The sequence below is a fragment of the Pristiophorus japonicus genome, chromosome 11, assembly GCF_044704955.1.
Source record: "Pristiophorus japonicus isolate sPriJap1 chromosome 11, sPriJap1.hap1, whole genome shotgun sequence".
In the NCBI taxonomy this organism is placed as follows: Eukaryota; Metazoa; Chordata; class Chondrichthyes; family Pristiophoridae; genus Pristiophorus; species Pristiophorus japonicus.
The window spans coordinates 97,536,477-97,557,409 of record NC_091987.1 but is presented as its reverse complement, the minus strand read 5'-3'; the positions used below and the strand labels follow the sequence as shown (position 1 = coordinate 97,557,409).

The window sequence follows — 20,933 nt, the reverse complement described above, 5'->3', positions numbered from 1 at the left end:
GGCCTCTCTCATTCTACCCTCAGTAAACTTGAGGTGATCCAAAACTCTGCTGTTCATGTCCTAACTCGCACCAAGTCCCGTCCACCCATCACCCCTGTGCTTGCTGACCTACATTGGCTCCTGGTTAAGCAATGCTTCGATTTTTTTTTATTTTATTTTTTTTTTTATTAATTCTCATCCTTGTTTTCAAATCCCCTCCCCATCTCTGTAATTTCCTCCAGCCCCACAACCCCCCCGTCCCCAAGATATCTGCTCACCTCTAATTCTGCCCTCTTGAGCATCCCTGATTTTAATCACTCAGCCATCGGTGGCCATGCCTTCTGTTGCCTAGGCCCTAAGCTGTAGAATTCCCTGCCTAAACCCCTCAGCCTCTCTATCTCTCTTTTCTCCTTTAAGACGCTCCTTTAAAACCTACCTCTTCTGCCCTAATTTCTTCTTGTGTGACTCGGTGTCAAATTTTGTTTTATAGCATTCCTGGGAAGCACCTTGGGATGTTTTACTACATTAAAGGTGCTATATAAATGTTGTTTTAAAAGAGAGCAAATGAGAGGGGTCCTTAGAGTTATATGTGATAAGTGGAATAGAATTGGTTAATCTTAAACAGTATTTCAAATTAAATTATTACAGGACAAGAGGACATAGGTTCAAACCGATTGAAAGCATGTCCTGGACACTTTTTTAATTCTTGGGATGTGGGTGCCGCTGGCAAGGCTGGCATTTATTGCCCATCCCTAATTGTCCTCGAAGGTGGTGGTGAGCCACCTTCTTGAACCACTGCAGTCCATGTGGTGAAGGTATTCCCACAGTGACTTTGTTGTAGCAGTTTGGTACAGCCGAGTGTCTTGCTAGGCCATTTCAGAGGGCAGTTAAGAGTCGACCACATTTCTGTGTGCATCTGGAGTCGCATGTAGGCCAGACCAGGTAAGGATGGCAGATTTCCTTTCCTAAAGGCCATTAGTGAACCAGATGGGTTTTTACGACAATCTGGTAGTTACATGGTCACCATTACTGATGCTAGCTTTTATTCCAGATTTCTTTAATTGACTGAATTTAAATTCCACATTTGCCATGGTGGATTTGAACTCGCGTCTCCGGATCATTAATCCAGGCCTCTGAATTACTAGTCCAATAACATTACCATTATGCTCCTGTTCCCATAATAGGAAGCCTCTCTTCACCTGAATAATATCTGGAGTGGTCTTCTGGGTGGAACTAAAAACTCTTGAATCGTTTAGAAGGTAGTTGGATGCCGTGATAGATGACTAGGTTCCTAGAGAAGGATAAGCTAATCTCATCTGTACTTGCCTTTGTGATTATAGGGTGTTTGAATCTTTGCACAAGATTGTCCTGTAATGACATGAATCATTTTGTAATCTAGGTTGCTAAAACTCCTACATAGGTTAATAATAAATGTATGTATTACCGTTCATCACCGCACTGCACTTGTCTTATAATGTAACTTATTTATAATTCTAAAATTTAGGATAAATGCTGTGTCGAATGGACAGGTCAGAGGGGATGGGTACAGTGATGGCTGCTTGGGAAGAACAGGTACGAATAGTTGAAGCTGTTTATTTATTGTAGTGATTACTACATTTTGAGAAGTATCGAAGAATACAATTGCCTATCAAATACATTGCAGACAGAATTGAAGAATAAATATCTGTTACATTGGAAATGGGCATGTTGGTTCAATATACCAAAGAACCTAGCCAGCTGTTTTTTTTTGCAAAGAAACTTCGTTAACTGTGAAGGGTTACCGTATTGGTGATGAGGGCTTGAACTGGCTTGGCAATATGGAATATTGGGCTGAGCATATTGAACTATTCTGTGATGTTAACCTATAGGATTGTGCCCCAGTTAAGCGTCCAGTCTTGGTTCTATTGTCAACTGGAGATGTTAACGATTGATGTGAATTGTTTTCTCTGAGAGAGAAATGCTATCAGCTTCCCTCCAGTCAGTCAGCTCTTAAGCAATGGCTTGGGAACAGGCTGACTCCACTGGAAGTTGTGTTGCTTGGGTGGGGGATGGGGGGAGGGAGGAAGAGAGGAGAAGAAAACGAAAGGGAGAAAATACGTTTAAAAGGGGCATAGCATCTGAGTGTTGTTTTTCCCAGATACGGAGTGGGTTAAAACGAAAAAGCCCTGAAGGGGTGTGTCAGTGCAAATTACCAAAAGGAAACTATAGCTTAGAAACATAGAAAATAGGTGCAGGAGTAGGCCATTCGGCCCTTTGAGCCTGCACCGCCATTCAATAAGATCATGGCTGATCATTCCTTCAGTACCCCTTTCCTGCTTTCTCTCCATACCCCTTGATCCCCTTAACCGCAAGGGCCATATCTAACTCCCTCTTGAATATATCCAATGAACTGGCATCAACAACTCTCTGCGGCAGGGAATTCCACAGGTCAACAACTCTCTGAAGAAATTTCTCCTCATCTCGGTCCTAAATGGCCTACCCCTTATCTTAAGACTATGTCCCCTGGTCTGGACTTCCCCAACATCGAGAACATTCTTCCCGCATCTAACCTGTCCAGTCACGTCAGAATCTTATGTTTCTGAGATCCCCTCTCATCCTTCTAAACGCTAGTGAATAAAGGCCCAGTTGATCCAGTCTCTTCTCATATGACAGTCCAGCCATCCCTGGAATCAGTCTGGTGAACCTTCGCTGCACTCCCTCAATAGCAAGAATGTCCTTTCTCAGACTAGGAGACCAAAACTGAACACACTATTCCAGGTGAGGCCTCACTAAGGCCCTGTACAACTGCAGTAAGATCTGCCTCTAGTTTTGGGTTCTAGGTTATTCATGGGCAAAATGTCAGATTGAAGCATGCAGGAGAGTGCAGAACCAGACGAGTGTGAAAAATGATGCCAGTGTAATGTTCGTTACACGTCAGATTTACAATGCATCTCACTACACATTTCTAACACCAGGTTAATGAGTACTGTGTATATCTCTTGCTACATCTGTATGTGCCACTCGAGTGGTTAAAGCCGTTCCTATACTGAGTTGCGAGTCATATCGAAAGCAAGTTATTTTTGTTGGTCACTGAGGAAACCACTGGGGTTTTTTTTGTTTTGTTTTTATTTTTGCTAATTTATTTTGCAAGGTAAGTTCCCTTCTAGTCCCTTGAGTTTTGTTCGTCTCTCTGGCTCCGAATAGTCTCTGCCACTGTTGTGCCGAAGTGAAATGGGAGGAGGTACACACGAGTGTACTAGTTTTCTCCACTCCCATTCCTTCCTATTGTCCCTGGCATCTGCTTTGTGCCATTCCACAGCAGTGAAACTGAAGTTGGTAACTCTGGAGTAGGACAGATTGAATCTGTGCACTAATGCATGTGTTTTCATTCCAGCAGCTTGTGTTATCAAGCTGCGTAACTACATATTTATTCTTTCTAAAGAACTGACTTCCAATCTCAGGTGAGCACAAGCTGGACACTAATACGAGAACTATACAGCACTAAAATTTTGGGGCTTCAGCTAAATTTAAGAAAATGGAAACATTTGTTTCTGATGTTGAAAAATCCTCCCATCTCTCTTCTCTCCCCAGGAGTTACATAGAAACATTGACATTTACAGCGCAGAAGGCGGCCATTTCGGTCCATTGTGTCTGTGCCAGCCGACAGAGCTGCACGGCCCTTGGTCAGCAGCCCTAAAGCTTACATATAAACCTATGAACAATGACGGAAAGGCAAAGAGCACCCAGCCCAACCAGTCTGCCCCGCACCACTGTGACACCCCTTATACTGAAAACATCTACACTCCACCCCAACTGGAGCCATGTGATCTCCTGGGAGAGGCAACAACCAGATTAAAAAACCCAGGCTAATTTAGGGAGAAAAAAAATCTGGGAAAATTCCTCTACAACCCATCCAGGCGATCAAAACTGGTTCAGATCATCACCCTGGCCATATTCGATCCCCTGCAGTACTTACCATTATATCTGTGCCGTCCCAACAAAAGGTCATCTAGTCAATCCCAATTACCAGCTCTAGGTCCGTAACCCTGCAGGTTACGGCACTTCAAGTGCCCATCCAACCATCTCTTAAAAGTGGTGACGGTTTCTGCATCCACCACTTTTCCAGGCAGCGAGTTCCAGATCCCCACAGCCCTCTGCGTAAAGAAGCCCCCCCTCAAATCCCCTCTAAACCTTTCACCAACCACCTTAAAACTATGCCCCCTCCACCAATGGAAATAGACCCTTTTCTAGCCACTATGTCCAGCCCCCTCAATATTTTGTACACCTCGATGAGGCCTCCTCTCAACCTCCTCTGTTCCAATGAGAACAATCTATCCAATCTGTCCTCATAACTAAGATTCTCCATTCCAGGCAGCATCCTAGTAAATCTTTCCTGCATCCTCTCTAGTGCAATCACGTCCTTCCTATAATACGATGACCAGAATTGCACGCAGTACTTCAGCTGTGACCTAACCAAAGTATTATACAATTTAAGCATAACCTCCCTGCTCTTATATTCCATGCCTCGGCCAATAAAGGCAAGCATTCCGTATGCCTTATTAACCACCTAATCCACTGGCCTACTTTCAGGGATCTGTGGACAAGCACTCCAAGGTCCCTTTATTCATCTAGACTATTAAGTGGCCTACTGCTTAATATGTATATCCTTTCCTTTTTTAGCCCTCCCAAAGTGCATCACCTCACACTTCTCTGAATTAAATTCCATTTGCCACTGCTCTGCCCACCTGACCGACCAGTAGATTGATATCCTCCTGCAGCCCATGACTTTCCTCTTCATTACTTTCTTCCTCTGAAGGCAAGGGATCATGGTGGGTAAATGAAATTGACATGCAGTCTAGTCACGATCTAATTGAATGGCAGAACAGGCTCGAGGGGCTGCCTGGCCTCATTCTATTCCTATGTTCCATAGATATTGACGCTTGCTAGTTTTACAATACCAGAAGCCCTTGGATACCTTGCCCAAGTAAGCCTTCATCTGTGAGACTAAATTGGAGTGTTTACTGGTCTACTTGACCCTATTCTCACCCAACATCCATAGATATGCTTATCAGCAGGATTCATTAGATAGCAATTAGGAATAAGAAACCTGATTTTTTTTTTTTTTCTCCTTCATGCTGGGTCCAAAGACCATTTGTAGCACTCCAGCTACTGCAATGGCTAAAATCAACAAACTCCACACCGATCAGGAATTGAATTATGGACATTTCAGGTCTATTTGGCTCAATATTGCACTGGGTGACACTTTTATCTGTTGGGGAGGAGGTGGTTTTTAAAAAAAAAAGACAGTAAATACCAAGAGCATTGTAAATATTAATCTCTTCCCAATATTGAATCCTTGAGATCAAAAATGCCAATTGATGGCTAGTAGTATATGGTGATAAAGTGTAGGAACGCCATTTGCCATGATTTTTCCAGCTAGAAGAACTGTGGAACACGGTGTCTCCATACTTTGGAGCCGAAATTCGCCCCGCCTGAACGGGACGCATCTACTGATCCTGAAATGTTTTTTCTGCCACGTCGGATGAGGTCGTCTCTTTCATGAAATTCAGCTTTTTGTCGTTTCATTTGAAGCGGCCTGGAAGTCAGTCATCATGGGGGTGAAAGTGGGGCAATAAATACTGTAGAGGTGTGGAAGCGGAGGTAGGACAGAATCATTGACGGAGCGGTGATGACGTCATGACACTTGCATCATCACATATCTCCCCTTCACTTAAAGGGGAGAGACGCTGTGATTTTTTTATAGGTTCGATCCACTGGGGCCACCAGGGAGGGTTTCGGCCGAGCCAACGGCCTGCCACCCAAGAGGGCGTGAGAGGCTGCCTGTTGGCGGCCCGGCCGAACCTGGGCGCATAATTGGCCGGCTGATCTGGAATTCGGCCGGGAAACAAAATAAATGCCGGCCACGGCAGCGGGCCCTCGCCTTTAATGGCCACTGCGCAGCCAAGTCTCGCACACAGAAAACAAGGTGCACCAACAGAAACGCTGTCAGTGGCACTGCTTGGCAGATGGAAGATTTTCTAACCCTGAATTTTACTGGCAATGCGCGCTTTGATTAAGCCCTTAGGACCGATTGGCAGCGGCAGGGCGGAAGTGAGGACCGACAGAAAAATCCCTAAGCTGAATTTCGCTGGCGGTGGTCATTGGACCGGAAGTCGGCGGCCATTCAACTCCGCCACTTTCTGGCAGTAAGTGGCCTTTTTGGGGAGCTGAATTTCAGCCACTTTATCTCCAAGGCTGGTGTTTTTAAAAGGCATTCCATCGTAAGCTAAGTCTCCAGGATCTGCTGGTCAGATAAAGAAATAGTTTCCATATGCTACTGGCTTAGATGCATTATTCTATTCGTAATATAGTAAGTTTGTTTTATTGTAACTTCTCAGGAAATCACAACATTTGGAGTTGAACTTTTTATGTGTCAAAAGACATTACCTTGGCGGATCCGAATTTGATGCATACACTTTAAGACCCGCAAAGTCATTTTTGTGGATTGTACATTTGTTTTGAGCAAACATTTATTACCTATAAATCACTATTTAATGGCATGCGGTGCTAATGCTATTTATTGTCACACTATTTTTTAAAAAAAACAATGAATTGATTCCGCGTCCCAAAAAAATTGGCAGTAGAGTAGGAATTCTTTCCTGTGCAGATTTTGATGGGATGCGACATGCAAATCCTCAGTAATGCTGAGCTGCAATAGAATTGCACACAAATGTTGATGCCAATAGAAAGTGTGCTTGTAGGCACCTGGTCTGCTGTCACCAGAATGTGTCTTCAAAATTTTAAATCAAATTCAGAATACTGTCCATGGCTCTGAGAATCTGCACCTCCCTTCCTTTTCAAAATAAAACACTCCAGGGGTTAATAAGAAATGCAAGCCTGTCAGCGTCTGGAAAGAAAAAAGATACGTTTTAGGTGTAATCTCTTTAATTTGATGAAGGGTCTAAATCTGAAATATTAACCATCCTTTTCTCTCCAGATGTAGACTGAGTCATATATTTTTAGCATTTTTTTTTAACATTGTTTCAGTACAGAAAATTGTTGCTTCCGTGTCCACTGATGTTGTTCTGCTGATGTTTTTTTGTGGAAACACACAGCAAGTTTACATTTACAGGAACAATTATAGTCCATCTCGCTGACATTCATATTGCGCTGTTTAAATAGAATAGATTTCAATCTCCAGGGCTCTTGGAATTGTGCTCGGCATCAACACTAGTTCCAACATTAATGGCAAGAATCAGCTTTTATACAAGTGGCAAATGAGGTTAGATGGAAGTTGCATATGCACAACAACAGTTAAGGAAAATGATTGGCTGCATCTTGGGACCTAACTTCTGGAGTTCAGTGGTAGTTGCTATAGATTTATAGTAGATATGTTTGCATAATGTTTAGTAAATGTGACATTATGGTGCAGTGTATTGGAGCTTCAACAAACTCCTACAGAATGGTAAGGCATGTCACCTGGTAAGGTGAAGGGCAAATGCTTTCTTACAAGAAGGGGGGAAGTTAAAGATTTACCTTTTCTGGGTCCCTCTGATGCTGTTATTTGCTGGCTTTGGGCATTATTGGAGCTTCCTTTTCTGGCTCCCATGTTAGCTGACATTTAATGGTTCTCTCTCCTCAGGTACTGTCCCCCTCGCCCTCAAATCTGTTGTCATCACCCCTCTCAAAAAAAAAAACAATCCTCCATCCTTCTGTCTTTGCAAAGTACTGCCCCATCTCCAACATCCCTTTCCTCTCAAGTCCTTGAACATGTTGTCGCCTCCATAATCCGTGCCCATCTTTCCCGCAATTCCATGTTTGAATCCCTCCAATCCTCGCCGTCCCTATCTCTGTAATCTCCTCCAGCCCCACAACCCCCCGAGATGTCTGCACTCCTCTAATTCTGCCCTCTTGAGCATCCCTGATTATAATCGCTCAACCATTGGTGGCCGTGGCTTCTGTTGCCCAGGCCCTAAGCTCTTGAATTACCTGCCTAAACATCTCTGCCTCTCTACCTCTCTTTCCTCCAAGACACTCCTTAAAACCTAACTCTTTGACCAAGCATTTGGCCACCTGCCCGAATTTCTCCTTATGCGGCACGGTGTCGCTGCTTTTTTAATCTCCTAATACTTCTGTGAAGCGACATTTCACTACGTTAAAGGCGCTTATATAAATACAAGTTGTTGTCTTGAGACCAGGGGGCTGAAATTCAGGCCCGCCAGAAAGCTGGCGCACTTACGATTTTTTAAGTGTTTTTTACCACTGCCTCGGAAGAGGTCGACTCTTGATCGATATTCAGGTCTTTGTCTTTTTTTTCCAAGTGGACCTGAAGTCTGTCATAATGGGGGCGGAAGTGGGTGCTGGACGGATTTTCCGCCGCTGTCACTCAATGGCGGAGCGGTAGGACATCATTGCGTGTCTGCGTCACCACGTATTTCCCCTGCTTTAAAGGGAAGATAATCGCCGAATATTTAGGATCAGCCGCTGGGCCACCAGGGAGGGTTTTGGCCAGGCCAGCAGCCTGGTAGCGAAGAGGGGGTGCCAGGTTACCTGTCGGCGGCCCGACCAAACCCGGGGGCACAATAATCCAGCCGACTTAAATAAAATGACGGCACTGCGCCCTTGCCTTTAACATAGAAACAGTCGAGCAGCAGGAGTCCAAGGTCGGAGGCCTATAAAAGGCTCATCAAGGAGGAGTTTGGGCAGTCGAGCAGCGGGAGACCGGGGTCGGAGGCCTATAAAAGGCTCGTCGAGGTGGAGTTCGGGCAGTCGAGCAGCGGAAGTCCGGGGTCGGAGGCCTATAAAAGGCTCGTTGAGAAGGAGTTCGGGCAGTCAAGCAGCTAGCTGGTGCAGGAGGCCTATAAAAGGCTCGTCTAGGAGGAGTTCGGGCAATCGAGCAGCTAGCCGGTGCAGCTGCAGGGGCAAAAGGTAAACAAAGAAGTAGAAAGAAATCGAAAGATGACGTCACAGCCAAGGGGGTAAGTGATTGGTGAATAGTTTTTTCTTTCCTTTATCAGTAGATAACCTTTATCATTGTTGCCAAATTAAGTTAATCTAAGGGTTAAGTCATGGCAGAAGAGCTCGGTCACGTGTTATGCTCCTCCTGTGCTATGTGGAAAGTCAGGGACGCTTCCATTGTCCCTGACTACTACATGTGTGGGAAGTGTATCCGCCTGCAGCACCTGACGGACCGCATTGCGGCACTGGAGCTGCGGGTGGATTTACTCTGGAGCATCCGTGATGCTGAGGATGTCGTGAATAGCACGTTTAGTGAGTTGGCCACACCGCAGGAAAAGAGTACACAGCCAGATAGGGAATGGGTGACCAACAGGAAGACCAGTGGAAGGAAGGTAATGCAGGGGTCCCCTGCAGTCATCCCCCTGCAAAACAGATACACTTCTTTGCATACTGTTGAGGGGGATGACTCATCAGGGGAGAGAGAGCAGCAGCAGCTAAGTTCATGGCACTGTGGGTGGCTCTGCTGCACAGGAGGGCAGGAAAAAGAGTGGGAGAGCTATCGTGATAGGGTATTCTATTGTGAGGGGGATAGATAGATGTTTCTGCGGCCGTAATCGAGACTCCAGGATGGTATGTTGCCTCCCTGGTGCAAGGGTCAAGGATGTCTCGGAGCAGGTGCAGAACATTTTGAAGGGGGAGGGTGAACAGCCAGTTGTCGTGGTGCATGTAGGTACCAACAATATAGATAAAAAACGGGATGAGGTCCGACAAGCTGAATTTACGGAGCTAGAAGTTAAATTTAAAAAGTAGGACCTCAAAGGTAATAAGCTTAGGATTGCTACCAGTGCCACGTGCTAGTCAGAGTAGGAATCGCAGGATAGCTCTGATGAATATGTGGTGCAGAAGGGAGGGATTCAAATTCCTGGGACATTGGAACCAGTTCTGGGGGAGGTGGGACCAGTACAAACCGGACGGTCTGCACCTGGGCAGGACCGGAACCAATGTCCTAGGGGGAGTGTTTGCCAGTGCTGTTGGGGAAGAGTTAAACTAATATGGCAGGGGGATGGGAACCAATGCAGGGAGACAGAGGGAAACAAAAAGGAGACTAAAGCAAAAGACAGAAAGGAGATGAGGAAAAGTGGAGGGCAGAGAAACCCAAGGCAAAGAACAAAAAGGGCCACTGTACAGCAAAATTCTAAAAGGACAAAGGGTGTTTAAAAAAACAAGCCTGAAGGCTTTGTGTCTTAATGCAAGGAGTATCCGTAATAAGGTGGATGAATTAACTGTGCAAATAGATGTTAACAAATATGATGTGATTGGGATTACAGAGACGTGACTCCAGAATGATCAGGGCTGGAAACTCAACATTCAGGAAGGATAGAATAAAAGGAAAAGGAGGTGGGGTAGCATTGCTGGTTAAAGAGGAGATTAATACAATAGTTAGGAAGGATATTAGCTTGGATGATGTGAAATCTATATGGGTAGAGCTGCAGAACACCAAAGGGCAAAAAACCTTAGTGGGAGTTGTGTACAGACCTCCAAACAGTAGTAGTGATGTTGGGGAGGGCATCAAACAGGAAATTAGGGATGCATGCAATAAACGTGCAGCAGTTATCATGGGTGACTTTAATATGCATATAGATTGGGCTAACCAAACTGGAAGCAATACGGTGGAGGAGGATTTCCTGGAGTGCATAAGGGATGGTTTTCTAGACAAATATTTCGAGGAACCAACTATGGGGGAGGCCATCTTAGACTGGGTGTTGTGTAATGAGAGAGGATTAATTAGCAGTCTCGTTGTGCGAGGCCCCTTGGGGAAGAGTGACCATAATATGGTGGAATTCTGCATTAGGATGGAGAATGAAACAGTTGATTCAGAGACCATGGTCCAGAACTTAAAGAAGGGTAACTTTGAAGGTATGAGGCGTGAATTGGCTAGGATAGATTGGCGAATGATACCTAAGGGGTTGACTGTGGATGGGCAATGGCAGACATTTAGAGACCGCATGGATGAACTACAACAATTGTACATTCCTGTCTGGCGTAAAAATAAAGGGAAGGTGGCTCAACTGTGGCTATCTAGGGAAAGCAGGGATAGTATTAAAGCCAAGGAAGTGGCATACAAATTGGCCAGAAATAGCAGCGAACCCGGGGACTGGGAGAAATTTAGAACTCAGCAGAGGAGGACAAAGGGTTTGATTAGGGCAGGGAAAATGGAGTACGAGAAGAAGCTTGCAGGGAACATTAAGACGGATTGCAAAAGTTTCTATAGATATGTAAAGAGAAAAAGGTTAGTAAAGACAAACGTAGGTCCCCTGCAGTCAGAATCAGGGGAAGTCATAACGGGGAACAAAGAAATGGCAGACCAATTGAACAAGTACTTTGGTTCAGTATTCACTAAGGAGGACACAAACAACCTTCCGGATATAAAAGGGGTCAGAGGGTCTAGTAAGGAGGAGGAACTGAGGAAATCCTTATTAGTCGGGAAATTGTGTTGGGGAAATTGATGGGATTGAAGGCCGATAAATCTCCAGGGCCTGATGGACTGCATCCCAGAGTACTTAAGGAGGTGGCCTTGGAAATAGCGGATGCATTGACAGTCATTTTCCAACATTCCATTGACTCTGGATCAGTTCCTATCGAGTGGAGGGTAGCCAATGTAACCCCACTTTTTAAAAAAGGAGGGAGAGAGAAAACAGGGAATTATAGTCCGGTCAGCCTGACCTCAGTAGTGGGTAAAATGATGGAATCAATTATTAAGGATGTCATAGCAGCGCATTTGGAAAGAGGTGACATGATGGGTCCAAGTCAGCATGGATTTGTGAAAGGGAAATCATGCTTGACAAATCTTCTGGAATTTTTTGAGGATGTTTCCAGTAGAGTGGACAAGGGAGAACCAGTTGATGTGGTATATTTGGACTTTCAGAAGGCTTTCGACAAGGTCCCACACAAGAGATTAATGTGCAAAGTTAAAGCACATGGGATTGGGGGTAGTGTGCTGACATGGATTGAGAACTGGTTGTCAGACAGGAAGCAAAGAGTAGGAGTAAATGGGTACTTTTCAGAATGGCAGACAGTGACTAGTGGGGTACCGCAAGGTTCTGTGCTAGGGTCCCAGCTGTTTACATTTTACATTAATGATTTAGACGAGGGGATTAAATGTAGTATCTCCAAATTTGCGGATGACACTAAGTTGAGTGGCAGTGTGAGCTGCGAGGAGGATGCTATAAGGCTGCAGAGTAACTTGGATAGGTTAGGTGAGTGGGCAAATGCATGGCAGATGAAGTATAATATGGATAAATGTGAGGTTATCCACTTTGGTGGTAAAAACAGAGAGACAGACTATTATCTGAATGGTGACAGATTAGGAAAAGGGGAGGTGCAAAGAGACCTGGGTGTCATGGTACATCAGTCATTGAAGGTTGGCATGCAGGTACAGCAGGCGGTTAAGAAAGCAAATGGCATGTTGGCCTTCATAGTGAGGGGATTTGCGTACAGGTGCAGGGGGGTGTTGCTACAGTTGTACAGGGCCTTGGTGAGGCCACACTTGGAGTATTGTGTACAGTTTTGGTCTCCTAACTTGAGGAAGGACTTTCTTGCTATTGAGGGAGTGCAGCGAAGGTTCACCAGACTGATTCCCGGGATGGCGGGACTGACCTATCAAGAAAGACTGGATCAACTGGGCTTGTCACTGGAATTCAGAAGAATGAGAGGGGACCTCATAGAAAGGTTTAAAATTCTGATGGGTTCAGACAGGTTAGATGCAGGAAGAATGTTCCCAATGTTGGGGAAGTCCAGAACCAGGGGTCACAGTCTAAGGATAAGGGGTAAGCCATTTAGGACCGAGATGAGAAACTTCTTCACCCAGAGAGTGGTGAACCTGTGGAATTCTCTACCACAGAAAGTTGTTGAGGCCAATTCACTAAATATATTCAAAAAGGAGTTAGATGAAGTCCTTACTACTAGGGGGATCAAGGGGTATGGCGAGAAAGCAGGAATGGGCTACTGAAGTTGCATGTTCAGCCATGAACTCATTGAATGGCGGTGCAGGCTAGAAGGGCTGAATGGCCTACTCCTGCACCTATTTTCTATATTTCTATGAACCAACTCGAGGGCTGGCCATCCTGGACGGGGTGATGTTTAATGAGAAAGGACTAATTAGCGATCTTGTTGTGAGAGGCCCCTTGGGGAAGAGTGACCATAATATGGTAGAATTCCTTATTAAGATGGAGAGTGACACAGTTAATTCAGAGATTAGGGTCCTGAACTTAAGGAAAGGTAACTTTGATGGTATGAGATGTGAATTGGATAGAATAGACTGGCAGATGATACTTAGAGTTGACTGTGGATAGGCAATGGCAAACATTTAAAGATCACATGGATGAACGTCAACAATTGTACATCCCTGTCTGGAGTAAAAATAAAACTGGGAAGGTGGCTCAACCGTGGCTAACAAGGGAAATTAAGGATAGTGTTAAATCCAAGGAAAAGGCATATAAATTGTCCAGAAAAAGCAGCACATGTGAGGACTGGGTGAAATTTAGAATTCAGCAGCGGAGGACAAAGGGTTTAGTTAGGAGGGGGAAAATAAGAGTATGAGAGGAAGCTTGTTGGGAACAGAAAAACTGACTGCAAAAGCTTCTATATATATATGTGTGTGAAGAGAAAAAGATTAGTGAAGACAAGCATCGGTCCTTTGCAGTCAGATTCATGTGAATTTATAATAGGGAACAACAAAATGGTAGACGAGTTGAATATATACTTTGGTTCTGTCTTCACGAAGGAAGACACAAATAACCTTCTGGAAGAACTAGGGGACCGAGGGTCTAGTGAGAAGGAGAAACTGAAGGATATCAATATTAGGCGGGAAATTGTGTTCGGGAAATTGATGGGATTGAAGGCAGATAAATCCCCGAGGCCTGATAATCGGCATCCCAGAGTACTTGGGGAAGTGGCCCTAGAAATAGTGGGTGCATTGGTGATCATTTTCCAACAGTCTATCAACTCTGGATCAGTTTCTATGGATTGGAGGGTAGCTAATGTAACACCACTTTTTAAGGAAGGAGGGAGAGAGAAAACGGGTAATTATAGACTGGTTAGCCTGACATCAGTAGTGGGGAAAATGTTGGAATCAATTATTAAAGATGAAATAACAGCACATTTGGAAAGCAGTGACAGGATTGGTCCAATTCAGCATGGATTTATGAAAGGGAAATCATGCTTGACAAATCTGCAATTTTTTGAGGATGTAACTAGTAGAGTGGACAAGGGAGAACCAGTGGATGTGGTGTATTTGGACTTTCAAAACGCTTTTGACAAGGTCCCACACAAGAGATTGGTGTGAAAAATTAAAGCACATGGTATTGGGGGTAATGTACTGACGTGGATAGAGAACTGGTTGACAGACAGGAAGCAGAGTCGGGTAAATGGGTCCTTTTCAGAATGGCAAGCAGTGACTAGTGGGGTGCTGCAGGGCTCAGTGCTGGGACCCCAGCTATTTACAATATACATTAATGATTTGGATGAAGGAATTGAGTGTAATATCTCCAAGTTTGCAGATGACATTAAACTGGGTGGCGATGTGAACTGCGAGGAGTATGCTAAGAGGCTGCAGAGTGACTTGGACAAGTTAGATGAATGGGAAAATGCATGGCAGATGCAGTATAATGTGGATAAATGTGAGGTTATCCACTTTGGGGGCAAAAACACGAAGGCAGAATATTATTTGAATGATGGCAGATTAGGAAAAGAGGAGGTGCAACGAGACCTGGGTGTCATGGTACATCAGTCATTGAAAGTTGGCATGCAGGTACAGCAGGCGGTGAAGAAGGCAAATGGTATGTTGGCCTTCATAGCTAGGGTATAGGAGCAGGGAGGTCTTACTGCAGTTGTACAGGGTGAGGCCTCACCTGAAATATTGTGTTCAGTTTTGGTTTTCTAATCTGGGGAAGGACTTTCTTGCTATTGAGGGAGTGCAGCAAAGGTTCACCAGACTGATTCCCGGGGATGGCTGGACTGACATGAGGAGAGACTGGGTCGACAGGGCCTTTATTCACTGGAGTTTAGAAGGATGAGAGGGGATAGAAACATCTAAAATTCTGACGGGATTGGACAGGTTGGATGCAGGAAGAATGTTCCCGATGTTGGGGAAGTCCAGAACCAGAGGACACAGTCTAAGGATAAGGGGTAAGCCATTTAGGACTGAGATGAGGAGAAACCTCTTCACGAAGAGAGTTGCTAACCTGTGGAATTCTCTACTGCAGAGAGTTGTTGATGTCAGTTCATTGGATATATTCAAGAGGTAGTTAAATATGGCCCTTACGGCTAAAGGGATCAAGGAGTATGGAGAGAAAGCAGGAAAAGGGTACTGAGGTGAATGATCAGCCATGATCTTATTGAATGGTGGTGCAGGCTCAAGGGGCCGAATGGCTACTCCTGCACCTATTTTCTATGTTTCTATGTATGTGTCTCTTGCCATAACCATTTGCACAGGCTTGGTTGATCTTCGTTAATGCTGTCCAACAGCAATAGAGTCAGAAACATAATGGCACGCATTGCTTTACTTGGGAGAAAGCCAATCAAACTTAACACTTGCAACATTAAGTCAAAGGAAGATTCCCAAATTATACCTGAGCAATCTTTCTTTGTCTTTTAAATGACTCCTTCCGTACCCAGTATGTAAAAAGCCCAACAAGAGAGGGAGCCCTGCTGGATCTAGTAATGGGAATTGAACCAGAACACAAGAGAAGTAAGTGTAAGGGAGCATCTGGGCAATAAGATAATATGGTTTACGATAAAGATTGAGATGGACATAACTAAGACTAAGGTAATAAATTGGGGGGGGGAGGGGGAGTGGGTGCGGAAAGCTGATTTTAAAGGCATGAGAATGGAAATAAGGTAAATAAACTGGAAACATTTACTGACAAACAGAACAGCATTTGAAAATGAGACCCGTTTATGGATTAATTTTTTTTACGGTGTTTCAACAGGAAAAGACTCAAAATTCCAACTTAAGCAAAACTAATATGCGACTAGCACGAACAAATGTCTGGCTAGTTGCTTCATTTAACTGTACAAATAAAAAAGGGTGGGGGGGCTATGGGGAAGGAGATCTGCAAATGCTGGCAGTCTGGAATAAAAACATACAATGCTGGAAATCATCTTAGGCAGTCCCTCAGTCAAGGATGGCTTGCTACCACCCTAAGAATGAATTCTCAGGTGATGAGTCCGATACAGGATCTACTGTCTGTCACAGGTGGGGCAGACGGTGGTTGAGGGGATGTTGGGGTGCTTGGGTTGTCGTACACTCCTTCCGCTGTTTGCGCTTGATCTCCACTTGCTCCCGGTGGAGAGACTTGAGGTGTTCGGCACCTTCCCGATTCTTCTCTTCCACTTTGAACAGTCTCCGGCCAGGGATTCACAGGTGTCGGTGGGGATGTTGCACTTTTTCAAACAGGCCTTGAAGGTGTCCTTGAAGCCTTTCCTCTGCCCATCTGGGGCTCTCTCTTGCCTTGTCGGAGCTCGGAGTAGAGCGCTTGTTTTGGGAGTCTCGTATCGGGCAATGCGGACGATCTGGCCTATCTATTGGAGCTGATCGAGCGTGGTCAATGCTTTGATGCTGAGGATGTTTGCCCGAACAAGAACAGTGACGTTGGTGCGCCTATCCTGCCAATGGATTTGCAGGATCTTGCGGGGGCAGCGTTGGTGGTACTTCTCCAGTGTTTTGAGGTGCCTGCTGTACATAGTCCATGTCTCTGAAGCATATAGGAGGGCAGGTATCACTACTGCTCTGTAGACTGAGTTTGGAGCCGGGTTTGAGGTCCTGGTCTTCAAACACACACTTCCTCAGGCGACTGAAGGCTGTACTGGCACACTGAAGGCAGTCTTGGATCTAGTCATCGATGTCAGCCCTTGTTGACGGTAGGCTCCCGAGGTATGGAAAATGGTCCATGTTGTCCAAGGCCTCATCGTGAATTTTGATAATCGGGGGGCCGGGGGCAGGTTGGTAGAGGACCTTTGTCTTACGGATGTTTAGTGTCAGGCCCATGCTCTTGTACGCTACGGTGAAGGTATTGACGATGGTTTGGAGTTTGACCTTTGAGTGTGCGCAAACGCAAGCATTGTCTATGTACTGTAATTCAATACTGGAAATATGCAGCAGATCATACAGCATCTATAAAGTGGAGAAAACACACTAACATTTTGAATCTACCTGAAATATTAGCTGGTCTATTTTTCTATCCAGATTCTGCTTAATCTGTAATTTCATCATTTTCTATATAATTTCTTCATTTATCTCTGTGAACATCACTGAGAGAATAATGCAGCCTCACACACAATGGGGTCAAGTTTCGGCCTGAGTTGCTCCTATTTTTTTTTGAGCAACTAGTTTAGAATGGAGTATCTTAGAATTTGCAATTCTCGGTATTAGTTTGCTCCAGTTCTAGTGAGTTAGAACAGTTTCATTGTAGAACAGATTTTTTTTCAAAAGTGGGTGTGTCCAGCCACTTAAGCCTGTTTTGCAAGTTTAGGCAGTAAAAACTTACTCCATTCTCAGTTAGTTTGGAGTAAGTGTAGATTTTTGTATGCTCAGAAAAACCTTGCCTACACTTACAAATCAGGCGTAGGGAATGAGAGGGGGTGCGGAAGTAATTTCATTTTACAAGCATTCAACAGTCTCACTTATACAAATAAAGAGCCATCCTGAATAATAAATGATAAATAAAGCAAATAAAAAATACTTTGAATTTTCCTACCTGTGTGAAGCAGAAGCAGCAGCAGCCTTCGATCTGCGGAGCTTCAGGCCGTTCACCCAGGAGACGGGGACGGCGTCAGTCCAACATTGGCAGCCCCACGACGACAGCAGCAACCTTCGAGCTGCGGAGCTTCAGGCCATTCAGTCAGGGCTGTCTGCTGCTAGAGTGGCTGAGAAAGGAGCATGGGCGGTTGGAATCCCAAACGGTCGGAGGCAGTGCAGTGACTGTCGGGAGCCCCATACGGCTGAATGACCAATGTGGCCATGAAGGTGCATAGGCCATCAAAGCCAGCAGCAACCAAACCAAAATCACTCTTGCAGCTTACTCCTATTTGCCACATAAAGTAGTTCCTTCAATACTTTTTGTTCCGGGCCAACTCGTAATAAAATGAGGACAAATATTTGTAAATGTATAAGCTAAATAATTCTTCAGTCCAACGACGGCAGCAGCAGCCTTCGCGCTGCGGAGCTTCAGGCCGTTCGGCCAGGAGACAGGGCGGCGTCAGGCCACCCACAGAGGCAGCAGCAGCGCGTGCGCACATGCTCCAACGCGCATGCGCAGGGCTGCCAGCACGACGTCTTCTGCTGTGAGATAGCCCCGTCCCCCTGCACACTCAAAATCGGCGTGACGCTTTGGCCACGCCCCCCGCTGAACTCTGCGCGCCGAGCTGGAAGCAAGCTGCTGGGAGGCCGAGAATTGCTCAGTAAGTTTTTGACACACTTTTGAGCACGGAAAACGGGTATGGATGTCGGGCCTGAAACTTGAGGCCATAAGGTGTACAGTAGTTTGTGCTTTGCCAGATGTGCATGGCAATGATCTTATCTATACAGTTATTGATCTTAGATCCTTGTTATTTTTACTAGCCCTGTTTCAAAAAGCTTGAATCTTAAAGCTACTCTGTTAATTCAGAGCAGAGAGTACTGCGAGCATGTGGTTAACCAGGAAGAACAGGATGTGGTTTACAGAAATTATTTTATGTTCCTTTGCAACAAAAGACAGCTAGTGCATTGCAACAAACTAGCTGTATTGATAAGATATATTATCTCCCTGGGTGTAGATGTAGGAACGTAAGAACATAAGAAATAGGAACAGGAGTAGGCCATACGGCCCCTCGAGCCTGCTCCGCCATTCAATAAGATCATGGCTGATCTGATCATGGACTCAACTCCACTTCCCTGCCCGCTCTCCATAACCCCTTATCCCCTTATCGTTTAAGAAACTCTCTATTTCTGTCTTAAATTTATTCAATGTCCCAGCTTCCACAGCTCTCCGAGGCAGTGAATTCCACTGATTTACAACCCTTTGAAAGAAGAAATTTCTTCTCATCTCTGTTTTAAATGGGCGGCCCCTTATTCTAAGATCATGCCCTCTAGTTCTAGTCTCCCCCATCAGTGGAAACATCCTCTCTGTATCCACCTTGTCAAGCCCCCTCATAATCTTATACGTTTCAATAAGATCACCTCATTCTTCTGAATTCCAATGAGTAGAGGCCCAACTTACTCAACCTTTCCTCATAAGTCAACCCCCTCATCCCGGAATCAACCTAGTGAACCTTCTCTGAACTGTCTCCAAAGCAAGTATATCCTTTCGTAAATATGGAAACCAAAACTGTACACAGTATTCCAGTTGTGGCCTCACCAAAACCTTATATAGCTGTAGCAAGAATTCCCTGCTTTTATACTCCATCCCCTTTGCAAGATACCATTGGCCTTACTGATCACTTACTGTACCTGCATGCTATCCTTTTTGTGTTTCATGCACAAGTACCCCCAGGTCCCGCTGTACTGCGGCACTTTGCAATCTTTCTCCATTTAAGTAACTTGCTCTTTGATTTTTTTTCTGTCAAAGTGCATGACCTCACACTTTCCGACATTATACTCTATCTGCCACATTTTTGCCCACTCACTTAGCCTGTCTCTGTCCTTTTGCAGATTTCTTGCGTCCTCCTCACATTGCTTTTCCTCCCATCTTTGTATCGTTAGCAAACTTGGCTATGTTACACTCAGTCCCTTCTTCTAAGTCGTTGTGTTGTGTTAACTTGATTATGGAATTATGGTTACTCAGAAGGACACCATGTTTTGTGAAGCAATTGATCTAAATAAAACTTTAGTGGCTTCAAGTCTATTTTATTTAATTTCTATTTTAAGCAGTACATTGGTGAAATAAATACAGGTTTGAGAGGTGATTGGTGTAGATTGCTGTGGTCTTGAGCTTTATACAAGAAACCTCAAGTTTACTTCCTTTGTCCACAAAACATGTGTGTTGTGTCTGTGTGTATGTATGTATTGGCTATTGCTCCAGACCCGAGTCTCCTCCTCCCCCCCACCCCCCCCCCCCACACCCACACCCACCTCTTTACTAGTCCATTGTGTTCTCTTCTATCTCCATCCTCTTCTCTCCCTTAGAGTCCCAACTACTCATTCATTTTACTTCTCCTCTCCTCCCCGTCCCCCACCCCCCACCCCCCACCCCATTACTTCCACAACATGCCTTTCTCTCCTGCCCCCAAACCTGGATCCTACTAAATTCTGCTGAGAGCCAATTTCCTCTCCTGCTCTAGGTTACTGAATTGGCCACAGCTCTGATCTAGGCATTGTCTGTCACATTACCCACCTTTGGGTTTCCCCAAGTAGCAATGGCAACTTCCTCATCCCCCTTCTCCCACCACCAAACCTGCTCTCTCATCTTCCCCCTTTCCTCTTCATTCACCTCTGACATGGTGGATGTCCACTGCGGAATACTCCCATATAAACAAGGGCCTCCACATCCATGACCTGATCCTGAAGGACTCCATCGACAGGCTGACCTGACCAAAACCTGGCTCACGGGCGATTCCTTTCCCTTCATCAAGTTCCCTTGGCCTAGCTACACATTCTGTTATATACCCAGCCAAAGCACTGTGTCTCTCACCTTGACCTGACCCCTTGCAGCTTGGCTCCTCCACTTACAAGCACCTCACCATTTATCACCCCTCCTACCACTACTTCAAAACCCTCTGAAGCTTCCTGGTGAATTTCTTAATTAATTAACTGCTACCTTGATCTCTTCCTAACGGCTTCTCATCATTCAACTACCCCTCCTGGTTGCAATGTTTGGCAAAATCATCAACTGCTTCCTCTCGGACATTGTTTCTCTTTCTCTTCCCCCAACTTCTACCTCTTTCTTTCTTGCTCCTTTCTCTTTCGTTCTCCTCTCTCTCTCTCAAACTCTCAATCTCTCAATCTCAATCTCAACCCACCAGTGGCAAATATAGGTGGCAGC

At 45.0% G+C, this 20,933-nt stretch overlaps 1 protein-coding gene across 5 annotated transcripts in view; it reads left to right on the top strand.

The window, feature by feature from the left end:
• LOC139276182 (transmembrane protein 50B) overlaps window positions 1-20,933 on the top strand; it is a 107,028-nt gene that overhangs the window by 68,694 nt on the left and 17,401 nt on the right. For all 5 annotated transcript variants that reach the window (XR_011595842.1, XR_011595841.1, XR_011595840.1 and 2 more), the window contains one exon: window positions 1,484-1,551. Coding sequence is in view for 1 of the 5 variants with exons in the window: in XM_070893770.1 (XP_070749871.1) it covers window positions 1,484-1,551 (68 nt within the window). In the remaining 4 variants the exon portion in view is untranslated. The remainder of the gene's footprint in view (window positions 1-1,483; window positions 1,552-20,933) is intronic.